Consider the following 23417-nt stretch of genomic DNA (forward strand, 5'->3'; position numbering starts at 1 on the left):
TTTAAATATAACCTTGATCCCCTTCAGTTGTGCTTTCTGATTTGGCTGAGTTGACATACTTCGATTATAAAGGTGTTACGTGCAAAGGCGTTGTCAAACCCCGAATGCTTGTGGCATCTGTAGTGTTGAGCCCGACGTGATTTGGTACACTAATCCGGTAACTGTGTGTCTGTCCCTTATTGAAGCATCATACTCCATATCTTAATTTCTATTTTTACATACTGTTATATTGTTTTCATATTTTTGAATATTTTTTTCTCGTTCATTGGTATAGTTTATATTAATCATGGAGGAACAGGCTCCTAAGTTATTTAACATTAAGACTCTTTCTCCTCCCTCAATTCAGTTAACGCTATTCTGGCCCAACAATATAGAAACTTGGTTCTGCCACGCAGAAGCTGACTTCGATGAGCACTCCATGACAGACCTACGTGCACTGTTTCTCGCAGCAGTGGAAGCACTAACGCGCGATTTTAATAGGCACGGCACATCTAACATGTCTAATAATGATGTTCCTGATCCTTATGAATATTTGAAAGGAGCTATCCTTAAACGTGGAGACCTAACCGACCGACAAATTTAAGTCCAACTCTCCTACGACACAGAACTACAATATGGCTCAGCAGCAAAATGTTGCCAAAATTCGATAGGTCATTTGTCAGCGGACTTTCGACGAAGACCCGTTTAGACAGCACTTATTGTTTAAACTTCCCCAACCGGAACATGCAGCGCTTGTATCACTTCAAAATAACTCTAGATGCATTACCTACATCTGCTAACCAGCTCCTCAAGGTCACTGGAACTCCTAGGTCCGAGGTTTATTCTGTCAAAGAAAAGCCTCAAATGACACGACATGACGTTACTGGCCTCTGTAATACTCTGACACGTTACCTTAGTATTTACCATGATTGTAGGCCCTCACGAACCTCTCGCAGTGGTTTTTCAAAGAAGCGATCGGCCTCTAGGTCACGAGGGACGAACAAACCTGATTGGTGCTTGCATCACAATAAGTATGGTTAATCTCCGAAGTGTAGAAAACCCTGCAGTTTCCTGATCTCCGAACCAACCGGCACTAACAAGGCTTCGGGAAACTTCCAGGCCGGCACACGTTTACAACAACCGTGGCCGGAGAAACTAGCCATCCGTTGTACATCACTGATGTGATAGCGAAAATTCACTGTCTCGATGACACTGCTGCAGAAGTTAACTTCCAGAAATCTCTGACGACTGTCCGCCTAAACCGGCTCGCAACTGACAGAAAGCAAATGGGAAACTGATCACCACATATGGTAAGCGGCATATTTATCTTAATGTGAATTGACGGAAAACTATTGATTGTATTTTTGTTGTCGCAGATGTTTCTATGCCAATCGTTGGTATAGACCTGCTACAGCATCGTAATCTACTGATTGACACGCTCAAACGAAGGTTAGAAAATACTAAATTATCTGTTTTCGTGTCTTCATTTTCTTTTCATACACATAGCTCCCCTTATCATTTTGGAAAGGACAAGAACAAAGATTCTACCAAAATAGCATAAATTCATTTTATTTCGTAGGTTCTCGTCAGCTGCTTACAACCTGTGATATTTAAAAAGCATAATTGCATAATGGGTTTAAATTGCTTACTGAATATTGTAAATATATACCTAATGTAAAAGAATATTCTACAACATTAATTGTGACAACAGTTCAAAAGTGGGTTAGAAACAATTGATTACATAATGGATAAACATTGATAGGATTATAATGAGTAGAGTTCATTTGAAAGATAGTTGAAAAAATAAAATAAATGTTGTAATAAATACAAAAGAAAAAAAGAAAAAAATTTTTAAGGTGCAGTGAAGGAATATTTGTCACCAGGGCAAGGAAAGATTAATTACCGTCTCCTTTTGAATACATAGGTCCGGTTTTTGACGCCTGATAGCAATGGCTCCAGCAAACTTCAGAAGACTGGAGTTTAGCTGCCTACTAATCACCCTAAAGGATTGTAAGGTATGTCCTGTATCAAGGAGATGTTTGGTGATTGCACTCTTCAGAGTCTTTCTTTCCCTTGTTCTAAGACTTTTTGGAACATGTTCAAAAAATCTAAGATGTGCTTTCCTTTCAGTTCGGCCGATGTTGCTTCTTTGGCAGGTACACGTAAATTTATAAATACAGTTGGCGGTAAAATGAAAGGGTTGCTTGTCAATCTTTGATTGGGTTATTGAACGTGTTGTTTTATAGAGAGTTATGAGTTTAGCAGAGGGATAAGTTCTGACTAGAGCAGTGTTCAGTCTCCTGTTGATTATTTGTGCGACGTTATCACCTTTAAACTTAAGATTTATATATACTGGCTTCCTATTGACCGTAGTTATTTCCATCTTGTTTTCTTTAGGCTTTTTATATTTATTAATAAACTTTTGTGGATAAAAGTTGTCTTTTAGACATTTTTCTACGTTCATAAAATTTTCTTCCAGTTTGTCGATGGTACATATCTTTTCTACCCTGTAAAATAGTGCTTTAACCAATGCCTTCTTGTAACTAATTGGACAAAAACTATTGAAATTCAGGTAGAGGCCATTCCAATTAATTTTTCTTTAAACTGAACGTTGAACGGTCCCGTTTCCCCTGTGTTTTATAGCAGCATCCAGAAGGTGGAACATTTCGTTCCGTTCGTGCTCCATAGTGAAATGTATGTTAGTGTAAGCGTTATTGAAACGTTTCAGCAGGCGGATTGCATGCTGTTTATTGTTACAGATAATAAATGTGTCGTCCACATATCTAAAGTATTCCGTTGTTTCACTAATTGCCTGTTTAAGTAACGTGATTTCAAGATACCCCATAAAAATATCTGCCGTAATTGGACCTAGTGGGCTTCCTATTGCTACGCTATCGATTTGGCGATATATGGTTGTTATCCCTGGTCAGTTTTAAGCACATAATCACAGTATGACACTGGCAATATTACATGTTACATCACGACTACATGACCAACTGTATTCTGGAAAGCGAGCCGACTAGCTCTCGTAAAGCCAAGGTTAGTCAAAAACTAAATCAACCACATGATGGACTTGGATATTATTTGTCCATCGAACAGCCAATGTGCATCGCCCTTTCGCATGGTTCCCAATGAGGACAACAACAATTAGCGCCAAACTGGTGACTATCAGCGACCAAATGTGAAAACCTCTCCTGATCGCTATCGATTGCCTCATATTCACGACATGACAGCCACCTTAAAATTTATAACAACTGTTTTTGTTCGAAGATCAGTTTCGTTAAAACACATAACCAAATTTTCATAGCTACCCAGAACCGACCACAGTCAAGCAGTTACATACGTCCAGTGGGCTGGTAAGTTTTTATCGATGGTTCATACCATCTCTTATGAGACCCTTGACAGACCAACTTTGTAGAAACGAGTAAATCATCAATTTGGATGACAACACGAACAGAGCATTCTCCAAAATTAGGGAAATTGTTACAAAAGCACATTAGGATATCACAGCAGCCTTTAGTATCGCAGCAGAAGCATCAGGCTTGACAATCGGAGGAGTCTTATAACAATGGGTAAACAACAGATGGTAACCTTTGACATTCTTCTCGAGATGCTTTCAAGACACTGAATCGAGGCATAACATTTCCGGTAGGGAAATCCTATCACTTGAAACACTATGGGAGACCAAGGATTCACTGTGTTCGCCAACCACAAACCTCTCACGTACTCTTTGAGCGCGTCTTCAAACAAGTACTCTTTCTGAAAGTCTTGACAACTGGACCACGCTTTGCAGATACATACAACACATTTCTGGGTAAACAATATAGCTGTTGACCCCTTGTCTCGTATAACTTCAATGAAACTTTTCAAAGGAATAATTCTCCTTAAATTCGCTCAGCTACAGATAGAAGAAGCTAATCTTCAGCACTAGTTATCTTCGACAACTTTGAAACTATGGGCCAAGCAAACGGGAGCAGGCAAGTAAACTTTACTACGTGACACATCTACAAGTGAGGACCGTTCAGTCGTGCCAAAACATTATCGACACAACGTCTTCAATACATTATACAAACGTTTTCATCCAGGTTTTCAAGCAACCATCAATCTCATAGCAGAAAGATTTTGTTAACCAGGTATGAATAAAAACGTGAAGAAACGGACACGCCCTTGCGTAAGCTACTAGGAATCTAAAGCCATTAGATACGGCAAACGTTCCATGGGCTCTTTTACAACTTCGAACGCCCGTTTCGACTATGTTCACGTGGATTTGGTAGGACTCTTACCAGGTTCAAATAGATATTCTTATCTTTTAACTTACGTAGATAGTTTCACTCGATGTCTAGAAGCAGTACCCATCAAGGACATTATTACTGAGATACAGACCGGCTTCTTCGTCGAATGATGGTAGTAAACTTTCGCTGCCCCTCAAATATCAGTACAGGCTGTGGGCGCTAGTTTGAATCCGGACTTATCCGTTGTCTTGCTACACTACTAGAAATCACACCGTTCCAAATGACCGCCTACTACTCACAGGCAATTTGGTTGGCAGGACGATTTCACCGGCTGTTTAAAGCTTCACCACCAGCTGCAAAAGCTTCACAGAGGAACGAAGATCTTTCACTCGTTCCACTCGATATTCGCCATGCAGTGAAACCTGACAATGGATACACTGCAGATGAACGAGTTCAAGGAACGACACGCCGACTTCCATGAGAATTTGTGAATCCTCCGTATTCGTCATTGAATATGGGTGTAAACTCTCACACGAGCAAGTTTGTGAATGCTATGAGTTCAGTTAAACCGGTTTTCACTAGACCGCAAATAATTAGTGGTTTTGTTCAACCTGCCCTGCGATATAATGCACACATTTTTGTCTGTCACGTTTCATTACGAAGATCTGTCAAAACGGTATACGTAAGAATCTTCAAAGTCCTTCAGCGTGAACCTAAGTACTATAACATCAATGAAGACGGAAACAATGATAGCAGAAGCATCAATCTTCTCAATGCCGTGTATTTAGTAGGACACCGCCGTTATATCGACTCTCCTCCAGTGCAATCGAACGACACAAGCCCTGTAGTTCTAATGGACACGAACCACATGGCTTTTGAAGACAGGCATATAATTTCTGAAATAACTTGTATTCAACAATTGACACGAAGAGGAGGTTGATTATGGAGAACGCGAGAAACGTAATTCAATAGATCGGCCGGCATGGCTCAGCCTTTCAGGCGTGGTCATTTTTGTGTAACTTGTCTCTTCTATTCACATTAAATTTATAGCTCTATCTCCGGTCTAAATGTGTTCTCCAACATATGTTGGTGATTCTCATGATAAAACGAGTCAGCCTAGACAATTATATGATCTTAAAGATCAGGTAATTATATCATGACACCTACGATCTTGGGATTAGGTCTATTATTAGAGCAGTTGATTACTTATTTACGCCTGTTACCCCTCGTGGAGGAGCACAGGCCACCCAGCAACACTCTCCATTCAATCCTGTCCACCTGTAGCTCTTCAAGAGTTACTGCCAGTATCAAGCCCGGGTACAGGAGGAGGGTTGGGCATGGTGTTAGCGACCCCATCTCACAGAAGACCACTTCCTCAAAAAACGCCAACCAGAAAAATAATTCGAACCATTATTGAAGCGGTGCTAATGACCAACCTAAATCATTAATTTACAACCCCACAATTACGATTCCCCACATAATAATCAACAGTCACTAAAATATAGTGAATCTAAATTACCATTGTACACTTTTCCATTGATGAGTTGTGCCACATGCCCGTTTAAATTGGGGGAAGATGACCAAATGCTGCCACACATCTCAAGCGTAATGCATTGGATTTACTGGAATCACTTAGCTGATGGTGTTTGATCATGCTTCTGCAACACATCACGATAGGGTACGCCGTGCTACACATCCCACCTAACTGTCAGCTATATTAAACCTAATGGTGATTTACCACACAGACTCATGAAGGAGTCCTCGAAGTTTGTTTTTCTTCTGCTATTATCTTCAACTATTCCTCAGTCAGGAGTAATTACCCTCGGCCTGGAAGGAGATACTTGTAGAGTTATGGTGTATTATGGCATTAGTACTACTCTAATAATAGACCTAATCCTAAAATTGAACATTTGTCTTGATGTAACTGAGTAATCTATGAGATCTTACGTGGAGGTCACATCATTGTCTCCATGGACTCATAGTATCGTAACGGTTATCAATATATGATGGAGAACACATTCAGGCTGGAGACAGATCAACATATCTAATAAGGGTAGAAATAATGTTATATAAGATCACGCCTGCAAGGCTGAACCATGCCATCCGATCAACTCGAAATAATTCAATTCCTTCTTCCCGCCTTCTCCATCGTCGGGTCTTTCTCCGCGTTAAATATTGAGTATCTAGTTACCCGGCTGTCTAGTGTTCAGCTTTAAGGATTGTGTGGTTAGGGCTCAATGCCACTACACATACTCATACATATAATAGGTATTAGACAGAAAGCAACCAATTAACAACCGCCTGCCCTGCTCTGTTTACTAGTCAAATTTATCGAAAAGGCGATTGATATACTCTCTGAATGGCATTACGGTTTTTTTATCTGGTAGATCCTATAACACACATCAGTTGACTCCATAGAAAAGCTCATCTATCCCACCGAAATACAACTATACGACACCTTTTGGCTTCTTAGACGTCTTAAAAGTGTTCGAAAGATTTAATTAATACATCCAGCCGTATAAACTGAATTCTATGAACATGAGCGAGTTTTTGATGTACAGGCCCTTAGATTCACTAGACTAGTGATCATAAAATGTTAGTCTATAATCCTTTGTCAAACTGGTTTTCAGTAGCAAATGGAGTACCACTAAGTCATTACCCTGTGTATTTGTTTATTTATTACTTTGTAGTGGCTTACATTTATCAAGAGAACACGATTGGTTTAATGAAAACAATTATTATTATAGCCAATTGTACCAGTGACTGTTTTAATGTGCTCTTTGTTTAGCTGTGCTAAAAACATCCATTATACTTACTTCGATCGTGACCTCGCGCGAATCCGGTTACGCTCAGTAACCAAGCTTGTATCCTAACACGTTCTCGGTATTCTTTCGATACCACGAGATCGCTAGCAAATATATCTCGACTTGATCCATTAACTGCCTTCTGATATTTGGCTTCCGAGGGATTTTATGGATATCCTGGCACGCGTTCCTTTGTGGTGGTGTTCATAATCAACTGGAACTAGACGTCACGCTACAAACTGATCAACTCTCTTGACTCTCGAACACTTTTTCATTAATATGACTTCATAATCTGACCTCGGTTAAACGTGACACTCTAAAAAACCTACAAACAGATTTCTAAAGCACCTCTTCCTATTAGCACCAGTAAATATATAACTTTAATAGTGGACAGCGCTGACTTCACACCCATCGAGTGCTTCCTGTTATCACTCTATAACTACTAGAAATAACCTAATCGCTAATCCTTCTTACACTCTAGATGTCCCTTCCGATTAACGTTTTGCAGCTAATAAAGCACAGACAACGCTGAAGTTTATTTCTAGAACACTCGACAATTCGACTCAGAAATTATTCAAATCTTTTCAATCTTTAACCAAAGTGTCATTTGATAAGAAAGCTCAAGTTATCTCCTTTTATCTTAGGAGGATATTGCTGCTCTGGAACATATTTCATGGAAGAGTTGTTACATTGTCCTCCGACTAAAACACAAATCATACTTAGCTCTCTTAGGGGCACTTGACTCGAATTTAATGCTGTAGATGATGACTAGGTCGGACATTATCATGAAATCGTTGCGTCTTCTTTTTTCAAAAGAGACATCAGTTTTGGTGGAGTTTTGTTCTCTGAGCTGGATAGTATGGTCATGGAGCTTTCATCTCTGTTACGCACAATATCATTAGAACTAAGCCTACCTAAAGTTTTTACTGATGATATCGTGCAGAATAACGATGAAGGCCTCATTACGAACTAGGCTTGTTTCTCTACTATTTTCTCCATTTCAACCAACCGACCTCCTACTTGCTAATGTGGTTGCTGCTGGTATTCAGATACAAGAGCACCCACCCTGATTAAAAGGTACATAAGCCTACTAATAGCTACCATACTGACTAGAATTAAAGCAGTTGAGCAGTTAGATAACCGCCCATTAGACAATACAATAACCATACCGAAGTAAGGGCAAGGCAGTCAGTCTCTATATGCGAGCTTGTCACAATGGTATTAGGTAGTGGAACTCAAGTACACTCGCGAACCAAATGTATCAGTACCGAAATACTAGTCATATTTAATGAGATTATTGTAACGTTGAAACTGGGAAAGTTTAAGTGATCACAAATAAACATGTGAAATCATCCCATCGGACCAATAAACACGCATTAAAAAATCTATAGATTTAAGACAGGTCATCAGAAATTTGGCACAAACACTAGTTTGCCGTAAGAACATTGAGTATTATACGTGCTGTTTTAGTCTACTGTCGTTACCTAATTATGAGTTGATAACTTTTTAAAGTACAAAATGTATTCACGCTTTAGCATAGTTATTTTATTTGGATTTGTCCTATCACTTTCCCATTTGGATGTTGAGGGGATTAATAATCTGCAAAATGCAAAACAGTTCTTTAAGAATATATTACACAATACAGCTAAGAAGTCGGCATTTGTTAATGTATGTTGCTATAAAATAAAATGTTTTTAACCTACTAATAAACTTCGAAAAGTTATTTTGAAACCCCTTCAGTTTATAAAGTTACATGCGTGTGTCATTTTTGTTTCCGATCGACATCAAGTGGACTGTTTATAGCTCATGAACGCCTAACTTCGTTGTATTTTTGAGTGCATTTATATCGAAATAGCCATTTACTGCTTACTAGTCAAACGGTCTAGAAACTATTCACAGCTCATCGTCTCAGTTTAGATTGGAGTTCGTCTGAATTTCGCAGCATATCTGTTTTCATTCAGATGTTACAATCTTGATAACAGTCTAGCATCTGAAACATTTTACTTAACTGAATGAGGACTTAACCTGTAGAAACCCCATAACTTACGGGAGTTTGCCGTTTATTTATCACCAGTAAGTGGGTGTACTGAAGAGTGTTTCCGAATGAGTTATGCTCTTGCAAGACTACTAGATTCCGAATTTTCAGATTTTCCTTTTGAAGAAGAAGACCGACGGAATGTGTTAGCGATGCGTTATGGTCTTTATGTCACAGGTTACTGAAAGCACTAGTTCATTGTGGTGAAGTACTGAGAGAGACGTTTTCAGTACTTTTGTTATCTCCAGATACATGGAGACATTCTTAATCGAACGGACGTGAATTAATCATGTCATAGTTTCGCTTGACGGAAAGTTGAGATCGTTTTGAAGTCCCTCGTCGTCGCCATCCACTTAACCAATACTCTGTCAATGCTCAAAAAACAACAGACCTTTAGAAATATATATTTTGTATGACCTTGTCTTCAAAGTCGATTGTCATTTGATTTATTTGTATTCAGTTCTAGTTACCATTCGTTGTTTGTGTAGCCATGGATCTATTCTAGTTGACCAGATTTAAAAAAAAGACAGTCAGTTAAAAGGAGGCAACCATATTCGTTACCAAGACTTTTGCTATATATATTTATGTGTAAGTTATTGATCTATATCGAGCATACTATGGTTCCCACCAAAAAAACGTAGAAGAGTGCAAGTAAAAGAAATATTTTTAAAAAATTTCATTAAACCTTGGCTGAAAGCGCACTCTCAACAATAAAAAAATCAGCTTAGGTCAAAAACAAGGTCCTAATAAAATGTTCTTTGCTTCACTTAAAAGAGTAAAATATAGTACTTAAAGGCATACTTCATAATTAACTCGTCGTTTACAAGATATCCAGAGACTATAAAAAAAGTCACCATTAAAAATTTTACAGCCAAAATCCCGAAAGAAAATTATATCGCCTCTCTTACAACTACGTTTTTTTACTGGTAATTTTATCTACTACTTCAATTAATTCATTCAACAGACAGTGTTATTCGAACGGTAACAATTTGTCAATTCCTTTTTATTATTATTATTATCATGTCTGTATAAGCATGTATGTTTGATTACGTATAACGGCCTACGCGCATAGTCCTCACTACACCTTAAATAGTAGTTGCTTAAAAGTCGCTCGATGAATCACTTGCTTTCCCACATATATATGTGCTTGAATCTTATTAATTGATTCACTTCGTTTCGATTTGACTCGGAATCCGCCTATGTATTCGCTTGTTTGTGCGCACCAGCCTTTCTGCTCAAATTCACTTTGTTTGCATTATGATCTGTGCTATCCAATAATAAACTGTAGTCGGCGCTTCGTGTTGCCTTCTGAATTTGTACACTATCGGGATATACTTAATAAGGTTTATCAGGGTGATTGATAGACAATCTAAGCCAGACCACTATAGAATATTTAAATGTCTGTAGAATTAAGTAATTTAAAGCCAGAAAATCAAGTTACTTCACACGCGACTTCTGAATATCACCCAGACGTTTTCTTTAATTGGGAGTCGGAATGAGATTAATAATTTTCAGCAATGTATCAAGCTACCTGAGATCTTACATTAATTGCTGATTTAATAAACGAGAGGCTTTCTAATAACGTATAATTTTTCTAAGACTTCTTCGTTGCTTTCCAATATTGCTACATTTTAAGCCTTCAAATAAACGTTGAGTAATATTTAGGGACGGGACCAAAAGCGCACAACAATGCTAAGCTTTTTCGGATACCACTCAAGTAGTTTACTTAATATTGCACTTGAATTATTCCGGTATGTATCTCTTCTTCGGTATATTTTAAGTACAGCTCTTTTGAACTTTATCTATTCAATCCGATATGACAGTGATAATTAAGGACATTACAAATGTTTAAAAGTTACATTGTCAATCCTTCCTATTTGTCAAAATTAATGCATTTGATTTCTTCAGATTTAAGCGTTCTGTAACTCATGCATTAAAATCAAATAATTATAGACAATCTATTTAGTATCTGTGAGGTTATGTACCCGCTGTTTTTGACTAATTTCTTATAAAAGGTAGGCAAAAGTTTAAACTTTTTGATGCGTTTAAGAAATTGACTTATATTCAGCATTATTCACGAAGTGCTTAGATTTGACTAAAATATTGATTATTTTCCTTCTTATAAATCATCTTGTAAGTCTATCTATCAAAAATGGACTCAAAATGGTATCCAATGAACAAATGTACTGAATTTTCTGAGATGTATCCTCCGTTGGCGTGTATAATGATAGGTGGATCTCCAAAATGGATCATAATTATTGATATTGGCACTTTAAGCGGTAAAAACAACTTACAGTGGGACACTTTGAACATTGTTCTGGTCTTTATTAAGTTCCAGTGAGAACTGACTACATTAATTATCCGGACATAAATAGATCATGTTATTCGGAGTTAAATTTAGAGTCAGAACTAACCTAACCTGTTATAAGAACCATGATATTTAGTTTATGGTTGTTTTTAGGTTCATCTAAGGTTCAATTTTGAGTACCTGATGATACGAACACACATTGATCCAACTTTCAACATGCTAACTCAGCACAGCAATATCGACAAGATGGGAAATAATGTCAAAACAAGGGTAATTCTGGCGTGGCAGCTACAGTTAGCGGAAAAAGAGAAGCTCTAACTGAGTCACAAAAGAGTGGAATGATATCGATCTTACGATTTAGGTTGTGAATAAATGTGTCTATCCTGATGCGATCATTCTATTCACCATGTTTCTAGACGTCTCATTCGGGAATTTTGCGTGACCCAACGTTGTCAGGATCAGTAGTCCGTGAATTCAGGAATTAGTACCCTATCCTAATTGCCCGCCCCTAGCTTTTTGTAACTTACTCCTATTTCCGATAATGTTGTGTGCATGTGTAAGCAGTGATCAGCAATGAGTAACAGATGTTTCAACAAATTCGTACGATGAAGGTTTATAAGCTCATGCGAGAATGTATCGTTTTTACTTGGTACGATGCGCCTGGCATCAGTTAGCTCGATAATATTTCGCTCAGTGGTTTTCTTATTGTTATTATATTTCCTCTTCTATATTGTTTTATTCAAACTAATAAACCAATATATTTCTATCAGTTAAAATGAGGCTTTAGTATGTTAATTTGATCCCACCTATGATTAAATGCTTCATACTTTATTAAAATATTATTGCTTCAATTTTTTTGTAATTATTCTACAAAATGTTTGACTCTATGTTGTTTAGACTGATTTATACTGAATTCATAAATTTCATATTGTAAAAACCATAGTTTTTAAAATAAAATTGCCTATCTGTTCTGTTCTTCAAGAAAGTGCTGAAGTTGTAGTGACCTACTTTTACTAATAGAACGCGATTGGTATAATGGAAACAATTATTATTATAACCAATTGTACCAGTGATTGTTTAACTGTACTAAAAACATACATACTTCCGTTGACTGTGACCTTGCACGCTCTGGGTTACTCTCAGTAGTTCTGTTTGTACTCTTTGTCACGACCTCGGTATTTTTTCGATACCACAAGATTGTCTACAAATATATCTTATTATAGCCGTCAATTGTCTTTTGGCTTTTGGCCTACGAAGGGATCTAACGCAGTAACTGGCACGTAGTTTCAGTGTAGTGGTGATCATAGTCAACCGTGACTCGACGCCACGCCACAACGCTACGAAGTTTTGTTAGAAAATGGAACTCATTGATATTGGTAGTGACGTCAGCCTTTCAAATCTGGCGTAAACCTTCATCGAGTAGTTCTTTTCAATTTGAATAAAAGCCGAAGAATGTATCTTCATAGTGGAAAATCAATAATACTATTCTCAATCGTGTTAACTGTTTATCTAGCATGAATTTTCCCCGAAGAGCTGACCAGTTTTTAAAAAATTGATATACTATATTTATAGACACCTGTTTCATAGTAGCTAGTTTGAAACTTTTAAACATACTATAAAACCCAATGTAACTATAAATCGTAGTTGCAAAGTTACTGTAACAGTTAACTATCTATGACATTTGAAATGAAATGAATTCAACCACGAATAAAGGACCAGACAGACATAGCATCAGTCGCGACCAAATAATCAATAAATTTCAAATCTTTCAGTCTTACATGAGATCATAGACGACTTCAAAACACCAGTGGTGACGTATTGGACTGCAGAGCTATGTGGCACAGGTTCACATCCACACGGAGCATCAGTTCTTATGAGACTTCAATTAAAAGCTGCTGACGATCGTCAACTGGTAGGAAACCTACATTCAGAACCTCTCGATGACTACCTGTAACCACGTAACACCAATGATACGACCAAGTTGTGTATAAGTTTTCAAAACTGTTGTATTGTCACGAAAAATATTGTTCTATCAGTAGTGTTGAACAACTATGTAATAGGATGTCCAATCTGTTTATGTTAAGGAAGTTAAAATATAAAGTTGTTGAGCTGTGCATCGCTTTTAAATTGAATCTGTTCATTATATAACATCAATGGTTAGAAACATGAAAAAAACACTCATTATATTGTATATTATGCTTTGTCTAGGTATATGAATTGGAACTAACACGTCATTCAGTAAGCTTAGAACAATTCAATCTGTCTTCAGAAGTATTCAACTATGCGGGAAGAATTGGACGTATTATTAAAACAATGGAAAACTCTTTGAAGGTTGGCTTTGTCGCAGATGTTTTTAGTTTTTATATTTCGTTACCTATTTTTAAGTTTATACTCTCAGTTTGCTTCAATTTAAAAGTCTAAAATACGTTTTTTTCTACACGGTCAAACAAAGCGAAGTTGTAGGTCAATAATATAATTTTTATAATGGCAATCTTTGATAAGAATAGGGTTTGAGTTAAACTATTAAAAAATAAATATCACCACCCAGAATGATGTATAAAGTGTGCAATATTTCTAAATCTTACTGTATTTAAAAGTGTTTTTTATGACAGCTTTCTCCATTAGCAAAATGCAAGTGAACAAATAAGAAATTGGTATTTAACACTCCTACACTCAAAAATGACTAAACTTGACCAAGAAACTTCATATTACTTAAAAATAAATAAATCAGTTCTCGTTAGTGATTCTGATGGAAATGTTTTAGTGTGGAGAAAGTTTAGATACTTGGATACAGTGAATTTAAAAGTCAGTGAAATTTTCACCTCTGTACTGCACTTTCCACCTCCAGTACGGTAATAAATATTATTGTTTTACGATAGATCCAATGACTAGCATATTTTCATTTGACTGGTGGGTTTCACAATATTAAACAACACTTACCAACTTCCATATGATCAGTAAGATACAATGGTCAATGAAAGGAACCAATATCTATGTCGGAAAAATCCAAACCTAGACAAATAAAATTCTTGTAGGTATCATTACCAAGGTTTGACTTGATAATTTCGAATAAATTGAGCATTGGGTAGATTGTTATAAATAAATAATATATTTCTAATGAGTAGAAAAATGAGATTTTCTGACGTTTCGTGACTTAGTGTGAGTCACTTCTTCAGAGAACAAATGACTAAATCAAAATTAATTCAAATTTAAATAGTACAACGAAACGACAAGACTATTATGTGATCAATAAACAAACAGGTCTGATTAAATCAGTGTCATGTCATTTCGGTGTTAAGGATGCATTGTTAAGGATGAAAAATATGAGATCTTTATGGTGAGAAAAGATAGAGTTTAATTTGTACGAAATGTGTGAAATGTTATTATTATTATTAGTATTATTATTGCGCAATGAAACGTCTTGTTTTAATATACTTCTAATAATCGTCGTAAGAAAATTATTAAATTGTAAGATGCTAATTACATTCTTTTTTTCTTTTTGTTTATCCTTTTCTGATGTGATAATCTTGTTAGCTCTTCTAAAAAGATTTAGGGCTAGCGAGATCTTAGCACTGAAAAGATGTGCTGAATTGAAGTCAATATATCGATAATAGTGTGCAGGTTTTCGGTAGATGGACGGATTTAGGATTCCATTTAGATTTCTTTTCACTAAGCAATTAAAAATGGTATCTTACCATATTCATTTTCATTCTCGTTCGTGAATTTGATGTGAAATGAAAGTGTATTGATCCGTTTCAAAAAAGACCTCAGATGAGTCATTTTTATCAACAAATAAAATTCTTGCTTACTGCACAAGCCAGTGACTGTCTGAACTCAGTAGCTCAATCAATAACGCGTTAGTGTTCAAAACAAAAGGTACTGAGTTCGAGTTTCAATGTGAAAATCATCACAGAAATAGTAGCACATCAAGTTAATGAAACCGAAGTAGAACGAAATATTCGTCATAGTCACTCAGGCTAGCAAAAACCACATTGAAACTTATTCAGCACCAAGAACTGGGGAACTATGATATTACTGGTAGCCACTGAATGACTGATTATTTTAGAAATTAATTCGAAATTCCTAGTTCTCCAATTTGTGGTCAGGGCAGAGTAGTAGATGCCACTTTATAAAAGAAACAAATATTATTTGTATGGACCAGACTTTATCTATCATTGCATCCTTATATCTGTTTTCGCAAAATAAATTTCAATGTCATAACACAGATGACATTCACAAAAGAGAAGCTATTTACATTTATTGATGTATTCATTCGCTATTTGTGTTTTGTTCTTAGTTATACAAAGGAAATAGGAATCCATCCACCTTGTAGGGTTTTTAGCATTTATCTGTTTGTCCACTTTTTATATATTCACTACTGTCTATTGATCGTTCTAAGGGAGTGACCTTGAGAGTGGGATTGAAAAGAAGTGCAGTGGTGTATTCCTATTCATGTCGAATAAAAATTATTTTGTATTATTGGGCGCAAATATTGATGTTTGCTAGATTTCTCGCATAAGTTTAACTGAATTGTATATGTATGCATTGCGGAATAAATAAAAGCTGATATTATTTCCCTATTTGCTTTTATGGAGATTTCTTTATCAATTTTCAGTTGTAAACTTTTACGTTTCCGATAGTTTTTATTTCAGTCTATATTGTTGGCAAGAAAAAGAAGTTGCAGAAGCGAGAGGATAGCAAAAGGTCACAAATTCTATTATGTTGATTTTATCGATCTTTTATATTGAGACATGTTTCCAATGGACGTGATGAATTACAAGGGTAGCTGATGGATCTCAGAAGTGACCGGAAATTGTTCATTGTAGTCTCATATCAGCCAGTTAATCCTAGACGACGCAGAAGCTGACATATATGTGTAGCGGTTCAGGATGCCACACGATATTAACACGGCGTGATGAAATTATCAATACAAATGCCAGAGTCTTGGGATTATTAACAGCAATCAGATTTAAGATAACTGATCATGAATTTGGGCGCGAAATTCATTCATTCGTATGGCTAAATGGAATTTTGGCATTATAGCTGATGTCACTTTGCAATAAAACCCTAAATCTAACTCCTAATCTTAATATCCAGCTGTAAATTTTAATCCTGATTCCTCACAAGAATTTACAGCTCTCATTTAACTCCCGTAAGTAGGTGGAATTCTCAAGGTCAATACAGCATTGCTTAAAGTTTGTCCATCAATTATAATTCCACCAAAATATATAATAATGTGTTAAACAAAGGCCGAAAGGAAGAAAGAGGGTGAATGAACGTGTAGGGTTGTGACCGATCCTGAGTCATTTTCACTCAACGCCTGTAACAATGAATTACGATAACCTCATGAACCCTAAACGTAATTAAATGGAGGGTATTTAAGAAAGCTTGGGAGGTGGAATTTTAAGATTAGCTTTTCTATCACAAACAACTAAACCCTAATGTAATCTAGAAGTCATAGATTTCATATAAATCATCTTCAAAACACTTGATTGGGAGGTTTACAGAGATTCTTCAGTTTGAATATTGTCCAAGTCAAAGAATAATTTTATCTAGAAAACAATTGAAAACCAAGAGGCATTAGACAATAGTTTTATTCTAATATAGGACTTCTTTGAAGTAGTCACTCACTATTAAACCAAAGACTAGAGCTAGCGTGTTTCAGCCTTTGAAGCGAGTCGTTACCTTTAGGTCACGGGGTCAAGACCCGGTGGTCTAGATTTCTAACTAGTCGATTCTCTATAATTCAAGATCATAATTCATTGGGATCGGTGAATCTCATCTTATTCATAATTTGGTCAAACTACACGGACAATAGCTTCTTAGTAAAACTTAAGGAATTTTTCTCCACATTACCTACCAACGAGCACGTGATTTCTACTAGTATGATTGAAGTTCGAAATATAAACTATTGAATATCAACTCTGTGGTCTAAAAGAAAAACATAAGCCATGAAGTATAAGTGTCAACAGTTTCATCTACTTATCAGGTCTGGGTGAGGACTGATATCGTCTAGTTATGTGCTGCGATGAAGTTGCCTAGTACTCCATAGATTTCGATAACCACCTAGCTAATTTCATTTTGTGATTTGGACTATTTTCCAATAAGGTCATATTTATTACAGACCTATCTCATTTAGAATACCCCCGAAAATGAACAACGGCTTCGTCTTAGTGCGGAGCTATTCAATACTAAGCGTCTACAAACCATCAGGTTTTCTCAGGCAAGTATATTTTTATGTTCATCTACCTAATTTCCCTTTGAAATAGTTAACCTGAAAAAAGAGTGTATCTTTATATTCCTTTTTATATGTTATTCTAAATTATTAGATGCTTGTCTCTTGGACGGAAGAAGAAGTTTCCAAATATTCTTGGAATCCCAAACTAAAGGTAAATGTCGAAAAATAACATTTTGTACATTATGTTGTTTTAAACAGTCAAAGCTTTTATTCGTAAGGGTTTTCATTTTCGCATTGTCGATCAGTCAGTATGAGCTAATGCATATCTGGATGCAGTAGCTCACTGGATTGAGCTTTCAGTGTCAATATCAACATTGAGATGGGAATAAATTTATCTGACGAGTACTACATAGAACAAATCGTGCCCCTTGGATTCCATGAGTAACTACTGTAGAACTTCAATAAAATCAAAAGGGTTTTGTAATAGTCTTCAAAATACGGTAAATGAGAAACATTAAAGTAATATACTGAAATGGGAAAATTGATTTTACTGCAACTCATGATGATGGCTAGAACGAAAAGGAAAGCATTGTAATTCAACTATCCAGTCAGTAACGAACACAACGTGACACAAAAGGTCCATCTGAGGTATATATTTTTTCTATCATTTCAACAGAAGCACCTGTACGTTTGATGTCATTCATAACTTGAAAAATCTGAAATCCATCAAAAAGGTTATGATTAGTATTGTGATAGGAGAACTAGTTACAAAACAATACAGATCAATGCGGAATGGTGATATAGAATGAGATAGGCTTTATGTTATTATGCGCTGTATCCAAGACCTAGTGCTGATACATAACCTGCTATGTACTGACCCCCGACTAACTACTTAAGCAATAAGACAAAAAAGGCGAAAGCCTATTGGGCTAACGAATAACGTACACACATATAACCCTTAGAAAATCAATCAATTTCTTAGCCAATGGTGTACACTTGTCCTTTAGGATATTTCTGACTTTCATCAAATAATCTCATTTCACATTAAAGAGGAAGAATGTATTTGTAAAATTTCAGCGAATGGATTTGAAGTAAATCCAACGTTTCGCCTAGCAATCCGGTCTAAGCTTTTTCAAGGAAATATAACCAAACATCAGAATTATCGGATAATTTTGATAATTTTATAATTTTGATGTTTGATTATATTTCCTTGAAAAAGCTTGGACCGGATTGCCAAGAGAAACGTTGGATATACCTCAAATTCATTCGCTGAAATTTTACAAATACATCCCTCCTCTTTATTGTCTCACATCGACTCGGCGCCCAAATACTTTGAAACTATTCGATCAAATTTAGACGAAAGTTCGTATTTAATCTCACTTGGTTGCTTCTAATTGGATCACTGAATCACTTTATTTTAAGTGATTTAATTAGTCAATTATGGTTGACATAGAGCCTAACACGAATGTGTGTGTTGGCCCAAGTTACCATTATCATACTAACTCGATAAGACGAAATTAACAGGATGAATAGAATAACTATTGAAACAATCTAACGACAATCATAATGAAAAAGACTAATCCCTGAGACTATGTTCCTAAGAGACAGAGAGGAAAGTTATGTATGAAAGAATACCGAAAGTCCAAACCTAGAGGAAGACAAAGAGTGAGTTTTTCGCACCACTACCAACGACCCTGACCCTGGAGTCTCGAAAAACGATAGCCAACTTCAGTCTTGTCTTATCATAACAGTTCATTCAAGGATGTAAAAGTTAACAGAGTTCTGTCCAAGACTAAATAAACGACTAGATAAATAATACAGGCAGAGCCGAGCTATAAGGATGAGAGAATCATGAACAAACGGGTCACTTGAAAGTTTCGTTTCAAATATCAAGAAAGAATATTGACTATCAATTGCAATGTAAATAACCCCATTCGCTAAAAAGACGCTAACCATAAACTTAGGAGTTACCGCCCATCGATTGTGTCTCGAAAAATCTCATAGAGGAAAATACCTTAAACTACTTAAGATGTATTTATTTGTTAGGACAAGGATTAAGATTCAGTGTTTAAGGATTTATAGTGAGGTTTGAATTAGGATTAGGATGAAGAATGTAAGATATAGAGTTAGCGTTAGATTTGGGATTAGGTTACTTAGCGACTATCTATGATACCTAATCTAGATCCTGAGCCATAAATCTTAAATTAAGCATAATGAATTTGGGCCCAAATCCTGATCCAATGATAATATAGCAGTCAATCGTAACTAATATTTCCCAAATGGCTGATTAACGTTAAGAATCTGTCGATCCCATTTCAAGCGTCTCAAACTCATCATCATAGTTCAGTTTACCAATAATATGTCACATACCATTTAATTTCTTTGTACGTCGGTAAAGATTTCATCTCTTTTTCTCTTCATCTGTTTCACACAAAATCTTTCAATTCATCAGCCAGATATCACAAAGTATAATGATCTACGTGAGTTAAAGCTTGGTGATAAACGACTTGTTGATACGCCTGGTTTTCACTTCAAAATTATGCCAAATAAATCAGGTGTTCATTTACCGGTGGAGGTATACAATGGGGGTAAGTATTCGTAGCATTTTCTCTCAGGTTAATTTAACTTTTATGTTATTTTTGAGGGTGATATATAGTAGTTGAATAGTTATCAAATCGTCCCGCGAAACGGCTGAAGTTATACGTATAGACCATGAGATTCTAATCGTTTGCTTCAACGCCTGATTATTCTAAGTTCGATCCTTATCAGGATTTTGGGTGCTCACTTCTGAGGATTTCATACTAGTATGTGATATTTCAAGTGAAGAACAAAAAAGACAAATTCTTAATCAATTGAGTCGACGAGGTTGGGAGTGAGAAAGTTACCAGCCGGTGATGATATAAGACAATTATTATGGTTTACTGAAAGTAAACTAAGAACATTCTTGAGAAATTAAATTGATCTTTAGGAGGTATGAGGATGTTGTGAAACCTGGGGGTTCTGGGTTCAATTATATTTAAGACCATGAATCTGCATTACTGTCAAATGCCAACCTATGACTAGGCAGCTGTTCAATTATCCATGTTTTTGACTGCCTCTTTGACTAAAGTTCGTGATGTGAACTAAAAATAAAGTTTGAAAAAGCAGCACAGGCAACAGAAATTGGACAAGGAAAAGAGAAGGAAATATAATACGGACATAAAAACGATCCAAAAGTTGGAACAAGTGTGAAAAAACATAGGACTGGTAAATCATGAGGACACTATGTAAATAAATCAAGCTATTTGTCAAACACAATATGCTACTAAAATGTTGTAAGTAGTGTAGCTAAAGTTTAAAAAAATAATAACAAACCAAAGACGAGGGCAGGTGTAAAAGTTATTTAACAATACGTATGGGTACAGATTGTTTCTCTATTTCCACTTAGTTATTTGTTAAAACCAAACAAATATAAGCCCAAAAGTATTCGGGAGCAGGAATACGTAAAATATGTGCAGGGAGTCTTCTTTTAAGAAATTCAAAGTTATTTCATACACATAGTTCCCTTTATCATTTTGAAAAGAGCAAGAACAAAGATTCTACCAAAATAGCATGAATTCATTTTATTTCGTAGGTTCTCGTCAGCTGCTTACAACCTGTGATATTTAAAAATCATAATTGCATAATGGATTTAAATTGCTTACAGAATATTGTAAATATATACCTAATGTGAAAGAATATTCTACAACATTAATTGTGACAACAGTTCAAAAATGTATTAGAAACAATTGATTGCATAATGAATAAACATTGATAGGAATATAGTGATTAGAGTTCAGTTGAAAGATTATTAATTTGAAGGATAGTTGAAAAAATAAATTAGAACCAATGATGTAATAAATGCAACAGAAAAAAGAGGAAAAAAAGAAAAAAAATTTTAAGGTTCAGTGAAGGAATATTTGTCACCAGGGTAAGGAAAGATTAACCACCGTCTCCTTTTGAATACATAGGTCAGGTTATTAGTCCCTTTGATAAATTTCGATAATGTAATAAGATGACGAAGATTATCACAACTATGTGATATATTAGCGCAACACATTGCGAACAATCTGATCACACATATACCTGTTAAGAACATTTATATATAAAAAACAAAAGGTCAACTAGACTGGACATGGGGTAACAGGAAACAAGGATAATAATAATAATAATAATAATAATAATAATAATAATTAATAATAATAATAATAATATGAACACAATTTGAAACCTAATCACTCTGGATAATAAGTCAATATTACCAGGTTAGGTTTAAGGTGAGAACAAATTGTTTTTGAATACACAAAGGAGGTTTGAATTTTCGTATGGCTAAGACTACAATAAACCTTAGTATACGCTCTTCTACACTTTTATACAACACGTGGTTTGATAAGGGGCCTATCAGTCAGTCAGTCAGTAACAACGTAGAACTTCGTACGTACGTACATTAGTTTGAGTTGCCATACCACATTAGCACAGAAATACAGTTGTTCATTCAAATCTCATAGTGGTAGAGGTAGTAAAAGTATCAGCAGTAATCCGAACGATTAAGGTTTGAAGATGTTATTCAAGGAGTATAATCCAGTGAAATAAATTTGGAAATAAAAGAAGGACATGAAGAATTCAGATTAGAATTTGGGAGAACACAAAGAGTGGATTCACCTGCCCCATTGCAAACGATTTTGAGCCATGTCATTCAAAGTCTCTAATCATCGGTTGCTATCGTCTCGCGGACCCCAACCAGGGTAGTCTACACCTACCAACATGGCTCAGTCCACTTGTCAGTGACTTTATGGATTTGTGCCATGTTTTGGTCTGGCCGCCCCTAGCTTTCTTCCAATTTACTCCTACACCATAAAACATCTCACGTCGAGGCAGTCGGTGGTTGGGCATACTTAACACGTCCCAGCCATCTCAACTGATGAAGTTTCACTACTTCATCAATTGATTTGCCATCCTTACCTAGTACCAATTTCCTAACAACTGAGTTACTTACTCGGTGGTCCCAGAGCATACGAGCAATGTTTCGAAGACACCCATGATGGAATACTAGTAATCTACGAATATCCTCTACTCTTACTGGCCGTGTTTCACTGCCATAAAGTAGGACGGAATGAATTGCTGAGCAGTAAACCCGTCCTTTGGTTGGTAGACGGATATCTCGTCTACGCCATAAATGAGGCAACTTGGCAAAAGCTAGTCAAGCCTTCTTTATCCGTGATGAGATTTCGTCACACACCAGACCCTAAAAGCTGATGAGACTCCCAAAATAAGCGAAGCGGTCGACACGCTCAACTACTTCACTCCCTATCATTAGTTTTGGTGTCTATTCAACAGGCTTGATCGTATTTGTGTAAATGATACCATTGATGATGATGTTATGTTGCTAAATAAGATAATAATGGAGAATGGTTATCCTCTGAAATTCATAAATAGATGGAAAGTCAATGGTACAGTGAGATCTACTGTAGCCTTTGTGGAAAAAAAGCCTGTCTACAACACCTTACCATTCAGAGGTGATTCAAATAGCCTTTTACTGAAACAAGATTGATCTTAACTAGGCTTTTGTGGTGTTGTCTAAAAGCGTAAAAGGGAGTATACTAAGGTTTATTGAAGTCTTAGCCATACGAAAATTCAAACCTCCTTTGTGTATTCAAAAACAATTTGTTCTCACCTTAAACCTAACCTGGTAATATTGACTTATTATCCAGAGTGATTAGGTTTCAAATTGTGTTCATATTATTATTATTATTATTATTATTATTATTATTATTATTATTATTATTATTATTATTATTATTATTATTATTATTATTATTATTATTATTATTATTATTATTATTATTATTAGTATTATCCTTGT

The 23417-nt window shown here is 35.9% G+C and overlaps 1 protein-coding gene across 4 annotated transcripts in view; it reads left to right on the plus strand.

Annotated features, from left to right (window-relative positions):
• CACNA2D1 (Voltage-dependent calcium channel subunit alpha-2/delta-1) overlaps positions 1–23417 on the plus strand; it is a 125766-nt gene that overhangs the window by 7083 nt on the left and 95266 nt on the right. For 3 of the 4 annotated variants that reach the window (XM_051212900.1, XM_051212901.1, XM_051212899.1), the window contains exons 1-4: positions 8367–8683; positions 13567–13689; positions 17688–17747; positions 19989–20124. The exons of the other annotated variant lie outside the window; for it this stretch is intronic. In XM_051212900.1, coding sequence (XP_051068825.1) covers positions 8534–8683; positions 13567–13689; positions 17688–17747; positions 19989–20124 — 469 coding nt within the window. In that variant the 5' untranslated portion in view covers positions 8367–8533. Of the gene's footprint in view, positions 1–8366; positions 8684–13566; positions 13690–17687; positions 17748–19988; positions 20125–23417 lie in introns of those variants that run through there. 4 annotated transcript variants of the gene reach the window in all.

The sequence above is a fragment of the Schistosoma haematobium genome, chromosome 3, assembly GCF_000699445.3.
Source record: "Schistosoma haematobium chromosome 3, whole genome shotgun sequence".
Classification (NCBI taxonomy): Eukaryota; Metazoa; Platyhelminthes; class Trematoda; order Strigeidida; family Schistosomatidae; genus Schistosoma; species Schistosoma haematobium.